The 22130-nt window shown below is 39.2% G+C and overlaps 2 protein-coding genes across 2 annotated transcripts in view; both read left to right on the top strand.

Annotated features, from left to right (window-relative positions):
- Positions 1-16286: 16286 nt before the first annotated feature.
- On the top strand, positions 16287-17232 carry LOC149035426 (uncharacterized). The gene has a single exon (XM_089192038.1). The coding sequence runs from the start codon at positions 16379-16381 to the stop codon at positions 16982-16984; it is 606 nt and encodes a 201-aa protein (XP_089048164.1). The 5' UTR covers positions 16287-16378; the 3' UTR covers positions 16985-17232.
- Positions 17233-18163: 931 nt separating this feature from the next.
- Positions 18164-22130, top strand: part of LOC113680377 (plexin-A4) — a 34695-nt gene continuing 30728 nt past the window's right edge. The window contains exon 1 of the mRNA XM_027197400.2: positions 18164-18379. The gene's annotated coding sequence lies outside the window, so the exon portion shown is untranslated. The remainder of the gene's footprint in view (positions 18380-22130) is intronic.

Raw genomic sequence — 22130 nt, 5'->3', positions numbered from 1 at the left:
ATGAGACAAACGGGAACGAGTTTTGAGTGATATAACTAAGCCCAGACCGCGACCGTCATTTTGGATTTCCGCCTGGGTAGATTTCGGTCACGTGCTAGGCAACGTTTAATCAAAAACAAGATAGAATTTCATTTCAGGCCCATTTATCAATTTTGTGATGTACAACTTTCGCATTTTAGTACGTAATATTTATTTTGACTCTTCAAATTGTCTTGAAACTTAAAAGAAAATTGCTCTTTAAAAATTCACGGAAAATCGGTAGCCAAAATTATTTGTGTACGTGTTATTTGATTTTTTGTTAACCTGTAATTTCGTCAGTCGCCAGCACCTTTTGCTGCTTCACTCAGAAAAAACACGCGATACGAAATGTAATGATCGATTTTGTCCCCAATCTCACGCCATAACAGAAAAAACGTTTGAACACCTGTAAACTCCGAGCGCTTCGGAGTAAGTGATACTTTCAATGAATCTTCGGATTGTCACGGTTTTCAAGTTCAAGGATTGTAAATTACAATTTTATGAAAAACGAAGGTTGTTCTCTTATTTCAGTGTGAATCCTCGCACGCCTTCCAGTCGCTGGAGCCGCTTGTTGAAACTAAAACGAAAAAAATAAACTCTTTTAAGATCATCATTGGCTTCTTGCATTTGGATTTGATCATTACTAGAAATCAGTGTAATCTTATAGAAGATGTTTTGGTTCATGACCCTTTAATCTCTGATCATTACGCTATTTTTATGCATTTATTATTGCATAAACCACAATTTCCAAGAAAGACTATTCGCTAAAGGAAGCTGCGTTCGATTGATTATGCTGAATTCAATTATACTATCATGAGTTCATCCTTATTTGATGAATCACAGCTTGAATTGGATTCGTTAGTTGATTCATATCATCGCTTCTTAAAGTCTACCCTTGACGTTTATGCCCCCGAAAGGACCCGTCAGGTAGTTCAACGTCCTTGTGCGCCTTGGTATTCAACTGAAATTGATGTTCAAGAGAACATAAGGAGGAAGCTCGAACGTAATTGGCGACGTACAAGATTATCTGCAAATAGAGAACGGCATGTGTTTCAGAACAGTGTTGTTAATGACATGATTGCCTTTGCGAAGCACATATTTTATTCATAAGTCATCCAGGAAAACTCAGGGAACTCTGGACTTCTTTTTAAGACAATAGAGAAGCTTCTTCACTCCAATCCGGTCCAGCGTTATCCATCTGGACCTAATGACTGTTCTCTGTCCGAATCATTCGTTGAATATTTTAGTGACAAAATTGTTAAAATTCGCAAAGATATTGACATGGGTGGATCTCTAAATGACGGTCAAGTTACCTCATGCAATGCTGGGTCTGACAGCTGTCTAGCTAACCAGCTGCTAAGTGAATTTAAACTGGTCAACGAGGAGGTCATATCTAGTTTTTTGAATCACCTGTGCTCAAAGTCCTGAACACTTGATCCAATTCCATCTTCGGTATTCAAAAGGTGCCGTCATTATCTGCTTTCAGTGATCACTCGTGTAGTTAATTTCTCTCTTACAAGTGGCCAAGTACCTGATAGATTCAAGGTTGCCATGTTGAAACCATTGTTAAAAAAGAGTGGAGCTGATCGTGAACTATTTTCTAATTTTCGTCCTGTCTCGAATTTATATTTTTTGTCCAAAGTTACGGAGAAAGCAGTCGCAGCACAATTAATGGACCATCTTAACGATAATGACGGCTTCTTAGAAGAATTTCAGTCGGCATATAAATCTCATCACAGTACAGAGACTGCGCTTGTGAAATTTCAAAATGATATTTTGAAGGCTATTGACAATAATAGATCGGTTATTTCACTATTGCTTGATTTATCGGCTGTGTTTGATATTGTCGATCATTCGATTTTGCTATCAAGACTACAGAATCGTCTTGGTATTAGGAACATAGCTCTTAAGTGGTTTCATTCGTACCTTAACTCACGCGAACAGTTTGTTTCTGTTGATGGAATTGAATCGTCGAAGAAGCATTTACCCTACGGACTACCACAGGGTTCTGTGCTGGGACCCCTACTGTACTCTCTTTATACAAGTCCACTGGGTGACATAGCCAGGAAGCATAGCATACCGTTTCATCTCTATGCAGATGACACACAGTTATACTTGTCCTTTACATCCAATTGTCCGAATCATCTACCCAGCACAAAGATAGCAGTAGAACTATGTGTTAAGGACATTGGTGACTGGATGCTGCGCAACAAACTCAAGTTAAATCAGGATAAGACTGAACTTTTGGTTATTAGTTCTAAAAATCGTCCACGACCACTCCTCGACTATATACGAGTCGGCGAAGAAGTAATCAAGTTTGGTGAACAGGCCAGGAACTTAGGAGCTGGATTCGATCAATATTTAGATTTCAAAGAACACGTGAAAATAACCTGCGAGAGCGCATTTTTTCGCATTCGCACTATAGCTAAAATCAAGCGATACCTATCCCAGAGTACTATTGAGGCTAGTGTTCACGCTTACATAACATTGTTTTTGGACTATTGTAATGCCCTACGGTATGGTCTCCCAAAGTATCTGATTAATAGACTTCAGCTTTTACAGAACTCGACAGCTCGCCTTGTTACCTTGACTAGAAGGCAGGAACATATCACACTAATACTAAGGAGCTTAATTTGGCTGCCAGTTCATTAAAGGAAAATTTTTTAAAATATTATTGCTAACTTACAAAGCTCTGAATGGATTGACCCCAGATTACATTAAAGACCTATTGAAGTATAATGATTCTCGTCGCACACTAAAATCTTCAAACGACAGGTTGCTTGATGAGCCTAGAGCGAATCTTAAAACGTATGGTGAAAGGGCTTTTTCCGTGGCAGCACCAAGGCTCTGGAATAAACTAGCACTCTAGACCAGGCTTTCATCATCAGAGACAGTTTTGAAGGCTACTCTTAAGTCTTATCTTTTTAAGCGTTCATTTGATTCGTAGTTTTTACTTGTAGTTATAGTGTATTTAATTCTTGGGATTTTAATTTTTTACGGTTTTTAGAGTATTGCAGAGCGCCATGAATAATTAATGAAGGATGGTGCTATATAAATGTATTTAATTTAATTTTAATTTCTTTTTCACCCCACCAATATTCTTTGCAACAATGGTCGCCATTTTTCTGTCCGTAGGTTGTGGTGTTGACCTTAAGTAGTTTTAGAATGTCGTTCCCCTTCAGCTTGTAGTCAGTATTTGTAAAATCTAGTACTTTTTTATGCTCCTATGAGCATGATGGTAATTAATAGCTTTAAAAACCGTGCAAACTATCTCTTCGACTCTTTGATTGGTCAATAACAGTAGGCCTCTCTTACTGAATAATTCCAAATAGTGCCTTCGTTTTCATTAAAAACAAAACGGAGGGCGAGGTCATTGTTGATGGTTTCTTCGCTTTTGCGGACTCTTTGTCGGCATAAAATATCTGCGTGTCATCTGCTGTGTTTGATGACATGGACGAGATCGTTCATGAATATATGAAATAACAAAGGACCTAAGACGCTTCCTTGTGGAATTCCTGCTGAAATTCCTTGCCAGTTGAAGAACTGATCTCCTAGTCTAACTCGTTGATGTCGGTTAGTAATGAATCCCTAATGAGCTTGAAGGTATTGTCGTAAGTGCCGCAAGCCCTGAACCTTTCCACTATTAAGTCATGTAGCAGAGTTTCAAACGCCCTAGATAGGTCCACTGATGCAAGGGCGATAACATTGTGATTCTCCAACTCCTTTTTCTACTGCTCCGTGAGGCTGAGGGGGGCGGTGTCAGATCCATGGGATTTCCAATATGCAAGCACATATTCGTAGAAAATGTCTTTAAAATAAGGGCTGATTTTGAGTCGACTAAAGTTTTAAACACTTCAGAAAGGGACGGCAATATACTTAGGGGTCCGTAATTTGTTTTGTTGAGGCAACAGTCTTTTGAAAACAGGAGAGATTTCCCAGTTTCCATTTCTGAGGAATTCTTGAGCAGTCTACGATAAAACTGAATAGTTTCACAAAGGGGTGACATAGGATCTCAGCAGATTCTTTGATTCCTCTCGGCAGGATTCGATCACAAAATATTTATTTCGAGTTTTTTCCACTCTTTTTGGTCCGTGCGCTCTGTTTGCTTTTTCGTGAGTTGATGTAACGTTTAATCGCACCCAGAAATTTCCTCTGTTCTGCATATTTTTCTTCACAAAGTCGTTTGAGATATCCTTGTAATTGCCCGTCGTCTCATACTTACGACACTATTCCTCATCAGTGGGTAGTTTCCCCACCCAGTTTAGCAGGTTTCTAAATTTGTGGAGCCTTTTCCTCAGTCAATCACGCTCTCTCATATCGCTCTCACGAAGGGCTAACGCTCGAAACGTCAGCCTTTTAACTCTTTACCGTGGCTACTTACGTTTTCAACTCAGTTGTTAACACTAAATTACCTACCACGCTCTCTCAAAGCTTTTCGAATATCAGTCGTAGTAAATTTCGAACCCATTAATGAACGCTTTTTCGGCGATATGACAGGTGCATTTTTCATGGTCTGGGTCTTTGAATAGATATGCAACAGAGAAGGGCACACTATTAAAGTTGCGGAGAAAGGCTTCCTGATCAAAGTTCTTAAAGTTTCGTTTAGAGAAACTTTCGGCTTTTGGACACATCAGTTTATTGTTATACACGACAAAGACCAAGCTGTGATCGCTAAGACCTGTTTCTATGATACCTGAGTATCATGCTGCGGGACGTGTGTTAGGATGACGCTTTGTTTGTAGATATCCTGTTTGGGTTTGTGATGAGGCTGTAGAAGTCGTTAATATCTCACATGTCCAATGGGCATTTCATCTGCTTTTATTTTTAGATGAATTATGTCGCAATACAGATCACCAGTACAGATAACGTTCTCAGAAGACGCATGTGGCTTCTTTCAGTAGGAATGTCAATTCACTCGCAAATCATTGCTGTGTTGTCTACAGAGGGCGGTTGGTATGCGCTCATAAGCGCGAGCCTCTTGTCAAAAGATATCCATTCTAGTTTTTTTTCCATTTTTTCTTTCTTTCGAGATGAACTGATATTATCCTGAATATAGACCACGATGTCAACGCCGCCTTTAACCCTATCAAGGCGAATTAGATTATGGCCTTCGACGAGGAATTGGGTGTTTGGGAACGAACGAGCGATCGATCTTGATTCCGTGCACCGAAAGAAATGTCAAAAGGGCTGGAAACGAGCCATTCTTTTATCTCTGCAAATTTGTCTGCGTAGACTGTTGATGTTTAAGTTTGCAATAATACCTTGTTTTCTGTAGTCGTTTCTCAATTGTCTAATATCCATTTGAGCGTCGTCTTCAGCAAATAGATCATTTGTTGAATTGATGAAGGATCGAATCGAAGGAGGATCGCCAAAATTCGACAAAGAGCACAGTGAACATGTCCATTCGATTTCTGGGTGCTGCAAATAATTCCTGAAGCTTGATTTAGAGAGCTGTAGGCATTTGGCATGTTACCAAACATTACAACGAGCACGTATTATGGCGTCTTGGTTATTTCCAAGAGTTCTTCTACATTCAGCACACGAATATTACTCCTTGTCCTCACCGGCCCGGAGTTTGGAGACCTGTCACCACAAATGAGCAATTTCTCTTCGATGTAGAAAGTACTGATGCTGTTTGAAGTGTGCTGGAGTTTAGCAAACAAGGATCGACTTGCACTCATGCTTTTTCTATAAGGGATAGATTTTGGCTGATAATTTAACTGAGCCTCTGCTTCTGGAGTGGAACAGAGTTGAATCTCGAAAGCTACCGGGACAATAAAAGTTGCCGAGCACTTCATATTAAGGGAAAATATTGGGGAGATTCACAGGGCTCAAAGGTATGTCTGTCACCTCCGTTTGCTAATATGGACCCATTTTCTCGATCCAAATTCGGCGAAATTTCTGGCTTTAGCATGAAGGAAAACTATTTTTTTAGTTGCCCGCAGATACTCTGAAATCGTAGGTTTGACTGGCTGTTCTTATCAAAGAGTGAGCCCTTGTATCCCACGGTTCATGTGATTGGAAAAATCCAACGTCCAAAAAGTGCAACAAGCAAAGTATTAAATTAAAGTTCTGCAACGAGATTTGGTATTTGTGCATCCAATTTCTTGTCTCCTATCCAAGATAGTAAAGTGAATACAAGGTCATGCATGCATGTATTTTAAGTTAAAATAACTCAGTCATAAAAAGTCAGGAGTAGAAACATTGCTTAGTCAGAGCGCAAGAACCAGTTTGCTGCGTATGCTTTCCTGTCTTTTTCACGATTTTAATGAGAACGCGAGTTTATTCCAAAACGGTCTCCTTGTGCAAAACTTTCGTTCGAATTTCTGACTGTTTTCTTATGGGTTTCGGTAACGTCAACAAAAAATTATTAGGATGTAACCAAATTCGTAATTTTCTTGTCCAGGGTACTTTGTTTCAAGATCTTAACAGAGTCTTGTTCATTCCCCTTTTTAAGTGTCACTGTTATCGCTATTGCCATTGTTATTGTTATTCTGAGATGGCCAAATAATACTGTTGTTGGGAATGATTAATTTAACTGGGATTTTTACCATAGGAAATATAGATCTTCACTGACAATTGAAACGTCGGAAATTATCGCCAGTGGCTATAAAATGGGGTTTTTGGCACTTTCTGAAATCAACCTTGATTTCAAAGGCAACTCATGAAGTTAACCTTGAAATTAGGGTTGGCTCTGGTTATCATATACTGTCAGGGCTTCAGTATATGATAACGTAGGAAAAATAATTTGAAGGGCGCGCTTTTACACTTTTTCGATGGAATCTGACAAATAAAGCGGCAAGTTTGAAAACACAACGCACGTGCATTCTAATATTGATCTTACAAGAGATGTGTAAACCAGAATCATATCTGAAGCTGGAACACTGCAGAGCCTGAGCGACCTGAGCGCGAACAGTCTTCACCATAAAGTCACAGTGTATCGCCCGAGTCAGATCTTCAGTATGTAAACCCCGAGCAGCTTGAAGGAACCGACGTGCTCTAGCACGACGCCGCCCGTGTCAACTGGCGGACACTGATAACTATTAAAGTGGAGAAAGTCAACCGACATCACTTTGCATTTCAAAGGACTTAGTCGCGTGCTATTAGTACAAGCAAATTCCTGGACGTCAGAAATTATGTAGCTAAGTAATAAGGGGGGCATTTCTAGGGATAATCTCAATAGCTGTCAAGTCGTCAACGTATTTTGCCCGGGGGCACCATTACCACAGAAGGTCATCAACCATAATAGCGAATAAAATCGGTGACAGTTTTGTCCTCTGGGGAATGCCTCCGTTTAATTTCAATGCTGACGATGACGAGGAGGCTAACTTGACAGTTTGTGTCCTGCCTTCTAAGAATGCCGCAATCCAGCGCTGATAGCAGGGGTGTATATCGAGAGCAGATATCTTTTCAGTCATCACCTGGTGGTATATGAATCGAATCCCTTTCTGAAATCAACGAAGAACCAGTGCACCCACTAGTTGCCTCAGTGTAGAGCTTCCAATACAATGTGCAGTAGATACACTAAAGCATGCTGGGCTGACTTTCCAGAGACAGCAAGTCTAAGGGTCAAGGTAGAGTATAATACCTGACGTGACTCTAGAGAACGTGAACCCTTCCATTATCTTTGCGATATGGCAGGTGAGCGATATCGGCCTCAGGTCGTTCGCGATTGACTGTGGAGGCTACTGTTTAGGCAAAGGGCGAACAATTGCGCTCCTCAGGAGACCGGGCATGAATCTCTCTCTCAGCGATGTGTTATACAAGGCCACGCTCGAAAGCAAAGGTCTTCAATATGCGGTTTGAGATCCCATCTGGCCCGCACCCTTTATTGCACTTTGAGGCACCAAGTGCCCTGTACGCCTCATATGATGAAACAAGTGATTCGGGAGGTATATCAGGGACGTCAATCGCAGCTTCATGAATATATCTTTGAGTTGGATAAAGTTTCATGTTTTTTCAGTATGGAGAAAACATGAAATTACATGAGTATTCTGGTATTGATTCTGTTCTTGTGCCGCCAATAATAAGATCTCCATCTTTTTAAAGAGAAATGAAAAGTCTTGTAGTAATCTATTTCCTATTAAGCAGTTTCTTGTGTATATTTCATTGCTCCATTTTTACTCATCTTGATTGCACTAAACACACTGAAGTTACAAGGATTGTAAAAAGGAAGATCAAAATTGCCTATTTTCATGGCAAAAGAAAAATTGTCTTCCCTTGTGTGGTGAAGTTGATATTCTTGGTCTGATTGAAATTAAATTTTTTTGTGTTACGTGGTAGTTCGATCCTGATTGATCGAAAGCAGTTAACACTGACGTTATTATAATAGCATACTTCATTGTTTGAGTTGTGGTCTATGTGATACCAGCAGGTTGCTTTTTCTTTGATTAATGTCTCAATGAAGAGACTTCTGCGGTATATTTTGACCAAAAAAAGATAAATCGATTGTTTCTGGTTATTTTTTGTTTTATCTACACACTGTTTGTTTGCTGCGTCTTCTTTGTCAGTTGGATTGGCAAGATAAGCGATCTTTTTATTGTTCATGTCTTTATCTGTTTCCTGGGTTGATTTACCGGAATTACTTGGGTTTATTGAGAAACTCACTTTTTTAATAGATTTTTTTTTTAATCAACAAATTCCTCCAGGAGGAAACTCTACTCCAGGAGCTGACGATCTGAAGCTCTCCTTGAAGGAATTCACGCTTTGGACCATCTTTCAGATAGTAGATAACTAGTTCTCCTTCATTCACCAATGTTCTCTCGATACCATAGACCTTCAGAGACCAAACGGAATCAGTGTCTCGCCTTTGACCACCTTGTAACTCACCAGCGGAAAAGAGATATCTAGCATTCTTTGAAGCATTTAGTCTCTTTCCTTCAGGGCAACTGGTCTTGAATAAATCGTAGAACTCTTCACGTCAATTATCTTCTCTTTGATTGCGTCAACAGGTTTCTTTCTAGTCAACCTGGTCACTTCACTATTCAAAGCTGAGACAACTTCTGAAAGCCTCTTCCGGAAGTTGATCTCTTGGTTTGATCTCTTTAGTTCATCTCTTGACTGTATTGGAAAGCGAAGAGACGTTCACCTGAAGTTCGATTGAATCGTTAAACGAATCCCTGATCCTATAAACGTTCACATTCCCTCTTCTTATCCTCACATCATGCTTTGTCATCTCTCTTGTGACATCACCCATGAATTCAAGCCCAGGAGCGACCTGAAGAACTTTTGGCCATCTCGATGGTCCTCCCCTATAGATTGTCTGAAAAGCCTTTGAGACCCCAGAAGACTATTTTGAGGTGAGAGGTTCAGCAACCTTAAATTTGCATGCAACATCAACAACTGTCAATGCATACGTACTTCAGCTTAATCAACTGCATTTGGAGAATGAACATCAAAAGTTGGTCCTGGGATATGTGTGGGAACAAACAAATAAATCTGCCTGATGGCTTCCTTCATCAGCCAAAGCTTTGCATCATCTTCAGGTACTTCGGCTTTCTGAGCCAACTTCTTAAAAGCAGACAACCCTTTCCAAAAGCCGTTCCAAAAGCCGTCAGGGCTATAGTAGACTCTTGAGAGCTTTTCTTTCCATTTTGAACCAATTAAAAAAAAAAAACTAACAGCTAATCCCAAAGTCGAGGTATCAGCAACAACGTAGATCATTTCACCTTGCTTTTGTTGAACACTTCGCTTGTAGTAATCGGAAAGCTGTGGCTCTCTGAGATCAAGATCTTGATAATGCACCCTCTTGTAAAGCTTCAAAGCATAATCTGTTCCCACCAAATTCTCTTTTTCCTGCTTCTTGATTTGGCCATTTGATAATCCAATCGAGGGGCTTTGTTCGATTTTCTTGATTCATAGGCCGCTTGATACTTCTCCACCGTGGGATCACGTCTCTTCTTCTCTTCTTCAACACTATTCTGGTCTCCACTCAAATAATCTGCGAGATAGCTTCCATCAACAAAGGCGGTCGCATTGATGAGCGCTCCTCCAACAACTATTGCTATGCTTGTCATTTTATTTATACTTCTCATTAATTTCGCCAACAAGCATTCATCATGAAACTTTGGATTGAGTTCTTCTTCTATATCACTAACATAGAATATGAATTTAGTCTCAATGATTGTGCAGACTGCTGCGAACTTATTTGCATTCATTGCAAATCGACTAAGATTAAGATAGTAAGATCTTTTGTTCCTCAAGATATCTTTTTGTTGCGATTGATGCAGCGATCACGACAGCGAACTCGACTCAGGATCATAACTCCTCGTTTTCTTGATAACTTTCTTTGCATCCCATCTGATTCCAGCAGCCAATCCAGTCAATGTACCTGAATTGGCCAATGTTTTCACATGCTTATTATCAGACATTTTATTTTGGTAAACAAAAAACTTCAATTCATTGCCTTTACCCTTACAGGAATTTGTGTTTGTTTTGTTTGAGCCTGGGGTTTTGGTTGCGGTTTATTAACGAGAGCCATCAACTCTTCTTTTATAGTACAGTCCAGCTAGTGAGAGAACCATACTTACTACTGAAAGAATTTGAGTGAGTGAGAATGATGATGATGGTTCAGTATCTGGTTCGAGTTCTGAATATACTGCTTCGAATCGCTTTAAACCTCCTTCCTCCTTCCTTTCATCTCTAACTCTTCTGTTGTGTTCAGCAAGTTTTTTCGACACGCCCTAGGTCTTCATTTGGTTTCGACTTATTTTCATCAATGAGAGTTTATCTGTAGAGTTTTGGTCTCAATCCGACAAACTCTTCGATTACTTTTTCACCAGCTTCATCTATCATCATTCCCACGACCCTATTGTTGCGACCAGTTGGGATACCTGATAAGTGACCTTCAGTGTAATTACTTGCGTCGAACTTAGAAGTCTTCAGTTCCAATCTCATGAGCAAGACTGTCAGTGAATAAATTCTTTGCTTGATCACCATAGTTTTTCCGAAAACAGAATTGTTCATAAACTAGAAAAACTCTTTCTCGAATTTATTCTTTGCATTAGTGCGAAGGTTTGTGTTTAGCTCGGTGTATTTCTTCAGCCAAGGCTCTTCTTTGAAGCTCATCCCCCTATGAACCTTTTTGATCTTGAAGCTAAGGTCAAAACATTGTTTGAGGTTTTTATAATGAATGACATACTTCTCCTTATCATTCAGATTAGGAATCAGCTTCTCTAATTTTTTTTATCATAAGCCTCTGAGGAGCAAGTGGATAGTTCTTACGCAAGTCATGAAGTAAGGAATATTCCTCCATTTGTCAAAGTCAGTCTCTCGAAACCTCTAACAGGAAGAGGCTTACACATTTCCTATCCATGAAAATTGTTTTCATCACGAGAAGTGATGTATTTCGTTGACTTTGTCGCATCATAAGCTTTACCCATATACTTGTTGTTCCCCCGTCCAAAACGATTTGAGATCATTGACATTCCTCCACCAATCCCTCCTTCAATGATCAGCAGCATGTCTAGATATCTCAATAGTTCAACCTCAACGTTTGTCACCTTCAATGCAGCATTCCAAGCTAATATAGGAGCGGTAAAATACCGGGCACAGTCGACCTCAAGACAGACGTTTCTGACCTCTTCAAACACATCTCCAAGCAGAAAAATGTCTGAATTGAGATAAAGATCGTGATAATCACTTATCGTCTTCATTTTGAAACCATTCCGGAGATTATTTGCGTGCTCATAGTCTTCATCAGATATATCGCTGTCATTCAGCTTTGAGTGGAACACTTTTTTTGGTGGTAGTTTTGTTTGATCAAACATAGTGACGCTATCCATGAAGTCATATGGGTACACACCCTTTCTTGAGACCAACTCAATTTTGTCCTTAATACCTTCTCAGTTCCTTCAGCTTATCAAGACTGAAATTACTAACCAATTTATCTAGAGAATCCATGAACTTGAATCTGTCGTCAAAGCGAAGCTCATTCTTTATGTCAACTTCTATACCTTCTTTATTGATGAAAGAGCCAACAACGATATCTTTGGTGAAGCTGATGTACATTTTCTCATTATGGTAAATGGAATTGATATTTCCTTCAGTTTTATCAAGATTCTTAACGAATATATTAGATTCATAACCAGCCCAGTTGTAAAGATGATAGGAGAGAACTTCGGCTTCTCGAATTGTAGGTTACATTTGTAGTGAGCTGCTCCCCTATACTTTCCTGCGAAATGGCAGAGATCTCTCACTTTGTCATCATTAAGTGAATCCTTGCAGATCCAGAAAAACACTTCTACAATGAACTTAAGCTTGTCCTCGTGAGTGAAGATCATCTTTTTGACAAAATCGAACTCCTTGTAAATATTTTTGATGTTCTCCCCGAGCATTTGAACAAAGATCTGAGAAACATCTTCATCCTCGCTATTTGCCCTATAGATGACTGGCTCTGGAGCATGAAGCTTATCATCGAAGCAGACGATCTGATAGTAAGACCCATCTGTTTCATGCTTCTCATATTTATTAGTGAAACTCTCATGGCTACTCGGCTCACAACTACTTATTGGTATGGAAAAGCCTCAAAGTCAGCATAAAGCATAAAGGGTCCTCGGCTCACAACTACTTATTGGTATAATAAAAGCCTCAAAGTCAGCATAAATCATAAAGGGTGCTGTTATTGAGGGCTTGTGATTCTTGAATTTGATTTCATTACCTTTATCTGGCATCTCGATCCTGACTGCATCATTTCTTGAGAAATACTCCTTATGGGGTGCAAGCTTTTCTTTGCTTGAGAAGTAGTTCAGACACTTGGGGCAATGCACTTTTGCTTACTTCTGCTCGGAGGTTGGACTTGATAGCAGTCTGCAGATGCTTTTTGTTAGACAGTTGTGTACATCAGATGTAGATTCACTTTTTTTTGAGCACTTCATTCCATCTTTTTTATTTTGTATGTAACAAGTAAGCCATGTGATGTGCAGGTGATTTAATATTTATTTATGACGAATTTGCACGTCTTTGGAGTTCATGTCTAGATATAACGATGAAACACCATATGATTTTCATTCTATTTCGTCTCAACTCTTTGAGAGTGTAAGCAGAGAGCCTAATTTTCTCTGAGAGTCGTATTTTATCTGCTCTCTGAGAGTTGCATCATCAACTTTCCCCACAGCATTTCGTAAATTATTATTTCTGAGTTCTTCTTTCAATGAATAAAACTACTCAACTTCATTCAATATTAAAGCGAATTCAGTATGTGATATCGAAGCCTCTTGTAAAGCCTTTGTGACGAGTCTGTTGATTGAACGATGCTTCGCCTAAAGGAGAGAGACGGTTTTCGTCTTTTTCTTTGCTAGCGACAGTCGATGCGGCAGACATGAAGCTAAGCAGATCGGCAATACCTGCAAGAGGCACACTGACAACAATTCCGACTCCCCTCAGTGCACCTGTAAAACTACCTGTTGATAAAAGACCTCTCGTGACTGAAGTGATTGAGAATGTCATGTGACAGACAGCCTCACTCTCTTATATTTTTTTGCGACCTGGTAATGAGTAATGTCATTCTCAAGTTCCTTCTGACAATCAAAGGGGTCCAAGCGGTCCTTGGCTTAAAGAGCATTCTGCATCCACCAGGAGAGAAGGATAAAGGGCCAAGCGGTCCAGCAGAGATGCGCTTGGGCCGCTTTGTGGCCCCTGGCTCGAAGGGCTTAGCAAAATATTGTCAACAGACATTTTTTCTGGCTCAAATCTCACTGGAAGGCCAATGAAATTAATGATCTCACTATTCTCATCAGTCACGAGAATTCGCACGGCTTAGATGTAATTACTCAGTGATATTTTTCATTGGGTTGGTATTTCAAAACAATAGGTCACCCTGTCAAAGGGCTGACCGATAATTTCGAAGTATCCAAGAACATTTGAGGGCTCTCCATTGAATACATTTTCATTCTTATCCAAAAGATCACGGTGAGCAAGGTAGTTGGTGAATGAGGAAACCTTTTGATCAAGTTAATCGTTTGGAAATATCGTCTCATTCCGAGAAAATCAGTCAGATCATTGTCAAGAAGGATATGGTTATGTAGAGGATTATGGATTCCCAAAACTCCTTTTGGAGTATTCATCTCAACCTGCACTCCTTTACTCTTTAATGTATCTTAAAGAGCTTGGCCTAGGCTTTTGAGTGAATAATTACCTTCTGAAATTCTTCTTACAGTTGCTTGTTCTGGGAGTCGAATATAGAGATTTCTCCGGCGCGACTTAAGTTGTGCCAGGCGTCGAAAAACGGGCAGCTCACCAGGCTAAAATGTTGTTATTTTTCGCTGCTGCTCTCTACAGGCAAACTGCGTAATCATTTGAGTTTGCAGTAACTCTCGAAACACCCTTTTGAAGATAAAAGAAATTAAAATTTTTGCGGGGTTAAGATGAGGTGAAGCGAATAAAATTGCAGCTAAAGCAAGGACAAAAGCCTGGAACGACTTAAAAGCACGATATCCAAATGCAGACTTGAGTAAGTTCAGTGTAGAAGTGTCTTTTGATGATAAAACACAGGCAACAGCTGAAGTTTACTTCGATCGATCAGATGGAGTTCAGTCGAGTGTCTCAGGATCAGACAGAATACATTGGGATGTTGACATGAAGAAAGTACTTGGAATTTGAGGCTTAATCGAAGAGGAAAGAATTAGGTGGCAGCATTTCCAATTAACAAGAATGCTTTCGGCTGCTTGAATGAAGAGATCAAGATCTTTGTCTTTCATCCCAAAACTTAATGCAAAATTTAGAGGAATATTAACAAGAACAAAAATTAAGTACTCTTCAGGTGTGGAATCGAAGAGATGGCTTCCGGGTTCGAATATGAACCACTGGCCTCAACAGCTCAACTTTGCAGTATGATGCGCAATGAGAGGCTGTGGAATCTCTCCTAAAGATCTTGATAAGGTTTCAGTAGAGATCAAGTCGTTACTGATGTTTCACATCTACTTCACCGTCAGAAGGATTCTCTTCGAGATGAATGAAATTCAGAGTGAATCGGCCCTTCCAGGTGACCCAACGTTCAATCAGAAAAATATTAATTATGACACGTCATCTTTCAAACGAATATGTACAGAACTTGGAATTTCATTCAGTACAGACTTCCGCTTCAAATAAGGTAATAATCACAATCTCGGATCTGTTTTCATTTATGTGGCAAATGCTGGAACGTCAGAAACTTCAAACTCTTATTCTGGTAAGAACAAGTTCAGCAATGAGGGTGGAAAAGCCATCAAAGACAATCTGATTTATTTCATAAAGAATGATAATGGTGAGGTTGAGACGTCTTTATGACAGATAAATCAGAAGGTCTGACGCAAGCAGGGATGGTGACATTGAATCAGTCGACTGAGGCATTCATTTCCTGCATTCTTGGCTATTAAGTCAATGTGAGATCGTGAATCTTAGGTTCATTAGGAAGCACTAAGGAAGCCTAACATGAGTTCGTCGTATTGGTTGAGGATGCATTCAGAAAGCAAGACATCTCAAATACCGGTGAGAGGTTTCAGCCCGCGGTCGATAAGGCAAAAGTCAGGCTTGATCTTGTAGTCTTACCAGGCACTTGGCTCATGCCCTCAAATCTTGTTCTTAACGCTCAGAGTACGGTTGGGCATAATGACAGGCTGAAGAAGACAAGTTCTGACATGAAGCTCGGAGTCAACAAATCAGTGAGTTTGGAGGTGAAATCAGTCGGAGTAAGGCACGTGAATGAGGGCTCATCAAAGATCCACCGACTGATCTCTTATCCGTCAAAACCAACTAGCAAGACTTCAACTGAATTTCAGGTGAAAACACCACCAAGGTTAGATGAGACAAATCATGGCATAATTAAAGTCGGGTTGTTTGGGAGTGATGGATTCAACCTTTGCTCTTTTTTACCCCTTTCTTCACTATACACGGGATATGTCTTCTTGCTCTGAACAAACGCCTTTACCAGCAACCTTCCTCCTTTACTTTAAGGAAGCTCGAGTTCCAAAGCTTTTTCCCCGGTATAAATTTTGGTAAGGGAGTCCCATGCCATCTCATTTGAAGTTGAGACTCTCGAATTAGTAGTATTACCTTCAATGAAAGATGTTTCAACATGTTTTGACCCTTTCTCTTGTCCCCTGCTGATTGTTGTCACTGGAATTTCTTCACCTGATGGCCCTGGAGTTGAATAATTATGAGGTTGAAAAGGTGTTGTTGTATTTCTATCATCTTCATCATCATCATCATGATCACTAAAGGATATCATCAACATCTTCAAAATCATCATCATTAATAGAGGATCAATATATTCAAAATCATCCATTTTCAATAAAATTTCTGTTAATAAAATGGAAGGCAGTATAAAAAAACTAAACTAAAAAACACGTCAAACGCCCACAAGGCTAACCACGTAATTCACAGAATGACATTTAAACCTAATAGGGTATCTCCACGTGAGACACCTAATGTTCCAGTTCGAAAGCTTGATGACGGAGTTGACCTTGTGCCAGGATATTTTTCACTTATCTTTGACTTGACAATTAATCACCACGCAAACATTTATATCGTGAACAATGTTGCAAGGTCTCTTGTTGACAGGTTGACTATAAACTTCGCAAGAGAAATCGTGCAAGACACCAACGGCTACGATTTATTCAAGCCACACGAGGACCTCTTCTTGACTGAGAATGATAGAGCAAGGGTGTTCACAGAAGGCATTAAGTCTGTTAATCTTTTCAAGATCAGATGCAATGCTGTAGATAAGAAGAAATCAGAGTTGACAAAGAGAATAAGCTCAATGATTTTTTATGAGAGCAAATACAGGATTCCACTGGATCATAAAATTCTGAAGGATCATGGAGTCTTCTTCCCAAGACCTCTTTCTGATGAGCTTGTTTTTAAACTCAGCCTTGCACCTGCCAGCAATGTTGTGATAGGATCTGACAAGGCACGGCTTGCATATGAATTTAGAAACATCCAGCTTGAGTATGAAGTTATTCACAGTCAAGAACCTGCCAATAAAGCGTGATCTACCTGCACAAATTGAAAGGGATTCATCTACAAGCACGTCACTCATCTCAAGGCAATCTCACGAAAGCGACTAACATGATCATCAATGAAAGTGTCGATATTCCGAGGAGGTCAGTGAGAAGACATTCAATCCTGACGTGAATGTGGTTGTGAATGGAATTCTGAATAAGGTTCACAGCTAAGGAATGAACACAAGAAATACGTGGGAAGAGGTCTTCAGGAGATTTGATGAGGAAAATAGCCCAATGAATGCAACAGACTTTTATGCCGGAGACAGATTCGGTCTTTTAATCGATCTCAGGAGTACGAGAGACAATAATCTTCGTGGAAGTGGATTGAAAAGGGGGGATACGAAAGAAGGCGTGCAGCTCGCAATTAACAGGAAAGCAGCGGTTTCAGGAAATGTGAAATACCACATCTTCATCCTCTCCGATGCTCAGCTCAACATCGTCAACAATGAGCTTGAAAGCAGAGATAACTTCTCTTTTATAAAGACACAATTTTGACGGAAGAACAATTCAAAGCTCACCGCGACTTTTCTTTGCGAGAAGATACAATGTTGGTATTTGAAAATGTTAACACAAACATTTAACCAGATTGTCCTTTCAGCGAACGACCAAAAGAGGATCGTCCAAGATGATAATATTCACGCCCTCTTCAGAACTCACGAGTGACACATTGAAAAAAAATTTCACGGTTCACAATTCTGTGAAACCCCATTTTTTGAGTAGAGTCTTCGTATGTGCTAGTTTAACTCATTATGCAAGATTCCGCCATGTTTTCCTGATAGCTCAGAAGCTTGGAGCTGGTCATAAGGATGGCAGTTCGGGGGAAAAACTTTAAATGACTTACGTAGGTCAGACAACAAATCATGAGACAATCAGGGGCAGAGTGGAGATAATCAGACATGCTTAGAGTCCTCATTAAGTCTTTTTCAAACGGAACGCAATATCTTCCTGTAAATTTGCGAATAATAAGTAAAAATCTTGTATAGAAGAAGATTCGTAAAGTGAATGGCCTCTTCGAAAGTGTAGTGGCAAGTCTGGCAATAAAATATTAATTTTTATTAGAGAAACAATATTTGTCCAATATGTGTAACGTGGGACGCATTGACGAAAAGTAAATTATGTAGGAGAGACTGGGACGAGGCCGACGCTTCTTAAAATAAGCTTTACATGAAGTACATGCGCAGTTTTAGACAAGTGTTCGCGGGCGTTATTAATTTGGGCAAGGCTCGCTTGTCTCACTTCTCTTAAATATTTTCAAAATTCCACAAACAGAAAATCTGTGTTTGCCGGGTTGTCCGTTTTCTAGGAAGCACGAAATTTTCTCTTTCACGTCCTTGGCTTTAGACGTATACAAGAAAAGGATTCGATCTGTATTTGTGATTCAGGTAAGCTTACTACACAATAACCAATCTTAAAGTCCTACGAATCACACCGACCTTTTGCTACTTGAAGTATGTCCGTCTAAGATTTTCCATAGAATATTCCAGCAATTCCGGGTTTACCTGAAAGTGGAACTGTTACAGAGAATGTTAGGTCCATGCTAAACTTAATTCGTATCGATTGGTCCCTGTACATATTATACCTTAGCGTCGTTGTAATTGTAAGGTTTCATTTTGTAACTGTTGAAAAAACTCTTGGTCAAGAAAGTCAAAGCTTGGTTTCTTTGGTCATTTGAAGCAGATCGAGTTTTTATGATATTAACAATTGAAACTTAACTCCTTGCGAAAGAGGTCGATCGCTGGTATTATGTAGAATGTGTGGTAAGTGTGAAGGTCGAGAAAAATGCTTTGCGAAGGTTGTGGTTATTGATCATTGCCTACACCTGCTGCTTATCGCTACGATAGCCTCAGCGCTTTGTCGTGTGAGCTTATTTTTTCCTCAAGAGGTGCTGATGGCAAACAGGAAACTTCTTTTTTTGTTCTAATGGTGGAGCTTCAAACACAATCGCAGATGTCTGTGTACAATGTATTTGTAATCTGATCCTCCTCTTGTGATAAGCAACACATGCATCGCACAGTTTGATTACTTAAAGAGACAGCCTCGTGAGCAGCACCTGTATTGCATTATGTATCATATCTGCTCAAATATTTTTTCTGTTATTTTCAAACTGTTGAGTTTGAATCAACTTTGTCTCTACTGCTGTGAGACTAAGAATGATCTGAAACTACATCAAGCATTTAAAGAGGATTGGAATGTTTTTTTGCACTGAGTAACATCCAGATGTGATTCAAACAACCTTTTACTCCTTGGTGGAGTTTGTGTTTTACATATTTTAGTTATTTTATTTTATTCATGTATGCAAAAAACCAAAAATGCTAATTTTATCTTCTCTAAGAAATGTAACAAAGAGATGAATCTATTTGAAAAGTGAATAGAGAGGAAAAATTTCCTTTTCAAATAGCACTTACCTTACTCTTACAAACTCCACAAGTATTAATGTATCAATAGAAAGCTTATATTAGGACACACATAGCAGAACTTAACTGACCATTACTCTTGACCAATAAGGTGATTCCTCAGAAATATAAAGTTATGAAACAATTTTTTTAAACCTTCCTTAAATGTTCCCAATCAATGTCTGTTTCAAAAATACAATTAACAACTGCATCGCTAATTGGAGGTTGGGTGTCTGAATTCTGAATTCACTAGTGGCAGCCAGCCCCAGCCATGAGCACCTACACAGGATAGGGGAACAGGCACCTGTCACACTGAGTAGACAGTGGAAGGAGGGAGGGAATGGGTGGGGAAAAATTGCCTGGACGAAGAGCTGCCTCACATGAAACCCCAAGGCAATGGGGGTCTCTGTTGAGGAAGGAGGAGAATCAGCAGAGGACAAGATGGAAGAAAGTAGTTCTAATGATTCCAGCACAGCGGCTGCACTGTTATTTGTTAAAAAGGCCCCGAAAGCTGATCCATATGAATGAAGGTAGTTGACTGCCACGGAAAACAAACAACTGATTTAATAACTCTTAAGCCTTTTGAGATAAAAAACAAACAAGCAAGACTAGAAACTGCCTGGACAAAGAGCTGCCACTCCTTGCAATGCTAAAAGAACATGCTCAAAGTACACACAAGAATGCCTCCAACGCAAAGCTCATGAGAATTCCTCTGCATGTGCATTTGCGAAAACCACTGACTAGAAAACACTGATGCTCTTTGTTGTTAACTTAAATTGCATTTAACTGCATTCAAAAGGATAGGTCACTTAGGTGCTTGTACTTGTTCAAGGGATACAAAAGGCCAAACTTACCCCATTTATGCCTTTAATAGCACCAATCTCTCACGCCATTTCAACAGTTCACAATATATTTTGCTGCAACTGGAAGCAAGGGTATCTAAAGTAATGATTGAAAAAACTTGATAGGTAGAAAGTATCTTATATTAGGACACAATGGAGAACTTATCTGTAACTCTTGACCATTCAGGTGATTCCTCAGAAATATAAAGTTATCAAACAATTTTTTTAAACCTTCCTTAAATGTTCCTTATCAATGTCTGTTTCTAAAAATAAAATAAAAGAGATAGGTCACTGTGCTTGTTCAAGAGATACAACGGGCCAAACTTACCCCATTTATGCCATTACTGGCACTAATCTTGCACATCATTTCAGGCAAGGGTTTTTAAAGTAACAATTGGAAAAAACTTGATAGGTAGAAAGTCTCCTGTGTATGGAACAATTTGATATAATTTGTGGGAAAATCACACAAATTCAAACAACATTGTCTCAAAACCTTCCTCAAGTTGTCTCTTTCCATGTCATAATTTGCATCCTTGAGTAAAGGGCTTCTTGAACACTTCTTGCTTTATTATTTTTTTCATTTAAAGAATGTTTTAGTTTATCTCCTCAATTTAAAGGGGATAAATTGTATACCAGAATGTTACAAGGAAAACTATAGGTCATCGTGCTTGTTCAACAGCTGAAGACCATTGTAGCTCTTTACTTGGTCCATGGATTGAAAAACAATACCATGTTCTCAGAATTTGTGAACACTCATTCCCCAGATTATGTGATTTTCAGGTGCAATACAGAATGCATGGTGCTAAACTAAGGAATCATCTTAAGCAGCCTCTCAATATCCTCTATACATTCTCCAACCTCAACAATTTCAACAATGATGTATACAAAATTTAAGTACCACCTTGACTTTCAAAAGTGAGTGGTAGCAACTTTGTTGTGGGTGGGGAATTGATTGTAGGTCTTGAATCAAGACATGAGAAAGGTAGCATTCAATGGAGGTTGCCAAAGTATTGCAAGCAAATCAAGTTGCTAATAAGTGAATGGGATCTAATGAACTTTATGAGAAACAGAAAGCCAAAAAAATTCTATGCATATGAATCCAGAACTCTGAGACTTACATCAAGACTGGATTTTTCCTAGTAGAAAAGCCACTTTTACAATTTGTAATGAGTGCAGTTGTTAAAGAATAAGGCAATTAAAATCGAATTATGGTCAACTCGCTGACGCCAACTCGCCAACATATAAAATCAAGTAGAGACGTTGCCAAGTTGGTCCTCAGTCCAGTCCAACTTATTAGAAGTTAAACATACAGAAAAGTAAACGATATTTAGTAAAAAAAACAATGGTGAACATTGGTAAACATCAAACAGAAGCTTAAACATTGGTGAACATTGGTGAACATCACCAATGACTATAACAGCTTAAGACGCAAACGAGTTATTGTGCGACAGCAACACTGTAAAGACTCATTATGTCAATCACTCAGATTTTTTAAAGAAAACTTGGCTTTCTAGACATGATCTTTAATAAAAAGGAATTCTATTTATTTGCAACAAAGTTTATAAGGATCTCAAGGCAAATAAAGCAAAGTAAGCATCAGCAATGACTATATGTGCTTCAGACGCGAACAAGTGATTGTGCAACAACAATACTGTAAAGACTCATCATGTCAATTGCTCAAATTTTTTAAAGAAAACTTGGCTTTTTAGACAAGATCTTTAGTAAAAAGCAATTCTTTTTATTTGCAACAAAGTTTATAAGGATCTCAAGGCGAATAAAGCGAAGTAAACATCACCAACGACTCTAACAGCTTCAGACGCAAACAAGATAACTCGTTCGCGTCTTACGCTGTTATAGTCATTGGTGATGTTCACCAATGTTTAAGCTTCTGTTTGATG

This window comes from Pocillopora damicornis, chromosome 13 (genome assembly GCF_964200805.1).
Source record: "Pocillopora damicornis chromosome 13, jaPocDami1.2, whole genome shotgun sequence".
NCBI lineage: Eukaryota > Metazoa > Cnidaria > Anthozoa > Scleractinia > Pocilloporidae > Pocillopora > Pocillopora damicornis.
The sequence above is the reverse complement of the archived record's forward strand: the minus strand, read 5'-3'. Positions and strand labels throughout refer to the sequence as shown.